The sequence below is a fragment of the Gavialis gangeticus genome, unplaced genomic scaffold, assembly GCF_001723915.1.
Source record: "Gavialis gangeticus isolate Ggan-Ray unplaced genomic scaffold, GavGan_comp1, whole genome shotgun sequence".
NCBI classification, from domain to species: Eukaryota; Metazoa; Chordata; order Crocodylia; family Gavialidae; genus Gavialis; species Gavialis gangeticus.
In genome coordinates this window covers 21,162,540-21,164,489 of record NW_017728996.1, presented here as the reverse complement: position 1 = coordinate 21,164,489, position 1,950 = coordinate 21,162,540, and the positions used below count along the sequence as shown (strand labels likewise).

The window sequence follows — 1,950 nt, the reverse complement described above, 5'->3', positions numbered from 1 at the left end:
TACCCTGGGGGTCTTTAAGAAGAGGCTGGATGCCTACCTGGCTGGACTTGTTTGAGTCCCATTTCTCTTTTTGGGGTTTTTTGTTGTTCTCCCGCCCTGGCGGGGGGTCGGGCTAGAAGATCTACTAGGTCCCTTCCGACCCTTAATCTATGAATCTATGAATCTATTGTCTATCACTTTTGTCGAACTGTTAATTTCTTTGAAGGCAGCTTGAATGCTAATATTCCAGAAAATGTGATGGAAGAATATATACAAAGAACTAGATGACAAGTATACAAAAAACCTTAATCTGGAGGTGATTAATGGTGCTCCGATAGGGTAGCAGAAAATGGAGCTGATTTTGTCCTTTATTTATATTTTGAATCTACTGTGTTCTTGATATTTGGGTGCACAGGTCATTGAATATCGAGTTGGCACAAGACTGAAATGTAAATAAGATGCCAGGCTGTGATTTAGCTTCACATGAGTAAAGGGTTAGGAACCTGGCTTAGGCTTGTTTGTGTGTTTAATATCTTGGTGGGCTAAAGAGGATCAATAAGCTTTCTGATTACGATATGACAAAACAGTACTGATGAAAGATGACATTTCAGAATTCTAATAAATTTGTTTGCGTTAAGCATTAAATCTCTGTGTTTAAGATTTCCCCACAGATTAATTGGATCATTTTCTGTTTAGGTTACTTAAAGCTCTGATTTGCTTCTTCAGTGTTCTGGCTTGAAATTATTTCTGTATTGTATTAATCTCGGCATATAGAACAGCATCTCAGCAAAGAGGCAGGTGGGACTCATTTTGGAATCTCTTTGACATGCGCTCAGTCTTTTTTCTTTTTGGGATTTACTATAGAACGAGTAAAATAATTTGTATTACGCTGCTCTCTACAGTATAATGCAGATTGCTGACTTTGAGAAGTTTTGGTGTCTCTTGTTAGGTTAGTGAAGTCCTGACCAGGAACCTATGTGGATTAGATCCCAGAGTGCTATAAATAACATATATACTTGTATTTTTCTGCATGTAAAACTTGTATTTTTATTTCATTTTGTTTTTAGTTGGATTAACATAGGGCATGGATGGATGTATAGCAGTTGTATTAGTATTAAAGGATACCAGGATACGCAACTATGGCACAACTGTTATGTTTGCATGGTTCTGTAGCAGAAACAAGTGTAGCAAACCACTCCATTACCTGTATTGCTACAGGATCATGAAGATGTAGCAGTTACAGCCTAACAGATGATGCATAGTTTTGAGCAGCAGTTAAATCTCCCTTTCAAATAAGCTAAAATGTAAGTTTTTCCCACGCCATAATTTGTCCAAGGGACCATTTCTCTCCCCCTTCCCTTTTTTTTTTTTTTTTCCTTTTCAGTTGTTGGCATGCTCAAGTTTGGAGATGGCAGAGGCAAATATTGCAAATATTCCCTTTAATGGGAAAAGGAGCATTTACTATCTTAATTAATCTCAGGAGGATGTGTTCAGGCTGCCAGTAGGACCATCTAATGAAATGTAGGTCAGTGAAGCATTTGCTCAATCAGGGCAGGTCCAGATGGTTTTTATGGTACTGTTTCTAAGAATATTCCATGTTTTCATGGGAGAGTGGGTAAAATCATTAGATGGCACCAACCTGATCCATCACTGATCTGCTTTAGTCATAAGCTCCAGGTATTGAAAGGATACAGTAAATATGTATGTAGCAGCCATGACACTCTGCAAATCATGAGGGCTTTTTTCTATTCCCCTCCTTCTCCCCTGCAGTTCCAGAGCCTTGGATTAACTTCTGAAAAACTACCCTTTAAGTTCTTTAGAGTCGTAGCTTATAGTTTACTAACTTTTGAGAGGTATTGAGGTCCCCTTTTAGCTATGTGATGTCGTGAGCACAAGCCTCTGTGGCCTCCAAGGACAGATGATCAGATCCCAGAGTGCTATAAATAGTATTGCCTCAACGGCATGCATATA

General features: G+C 38.7%; 1 protein-coding gene across 2 annotated transcripts in view; it reads left to right on the top strand.

The window, feature by feature from the left end:
• EFL1 (elongation factor like GTPase 1) overlaps positions 1 to 1,950 on the top strand; it is a 384,491-nt gene that overhangs the window by 26,789 nt on the left and 355,752 nt on the right. The window contains exon 1 of one of the 2 annotated variants that reach the window (XM_019504108.1): positions 1,424 to 1,504. The exons of the other annotated variant lie outside the window; for it this stretch is intronic. Coding sequence (XP_019359653.1) covers positions 1,494 to 1,504 — 11 coding nt within the window. The 5' untranslated portion in view covers positions 1,424 to 1,493. Of the gene's footprint in view, positions 1 to 1,423; positions 1,505 to 1,950 lie in introns of those variants that run through there. 2 annotated transcript variants of the gene reach the window in all.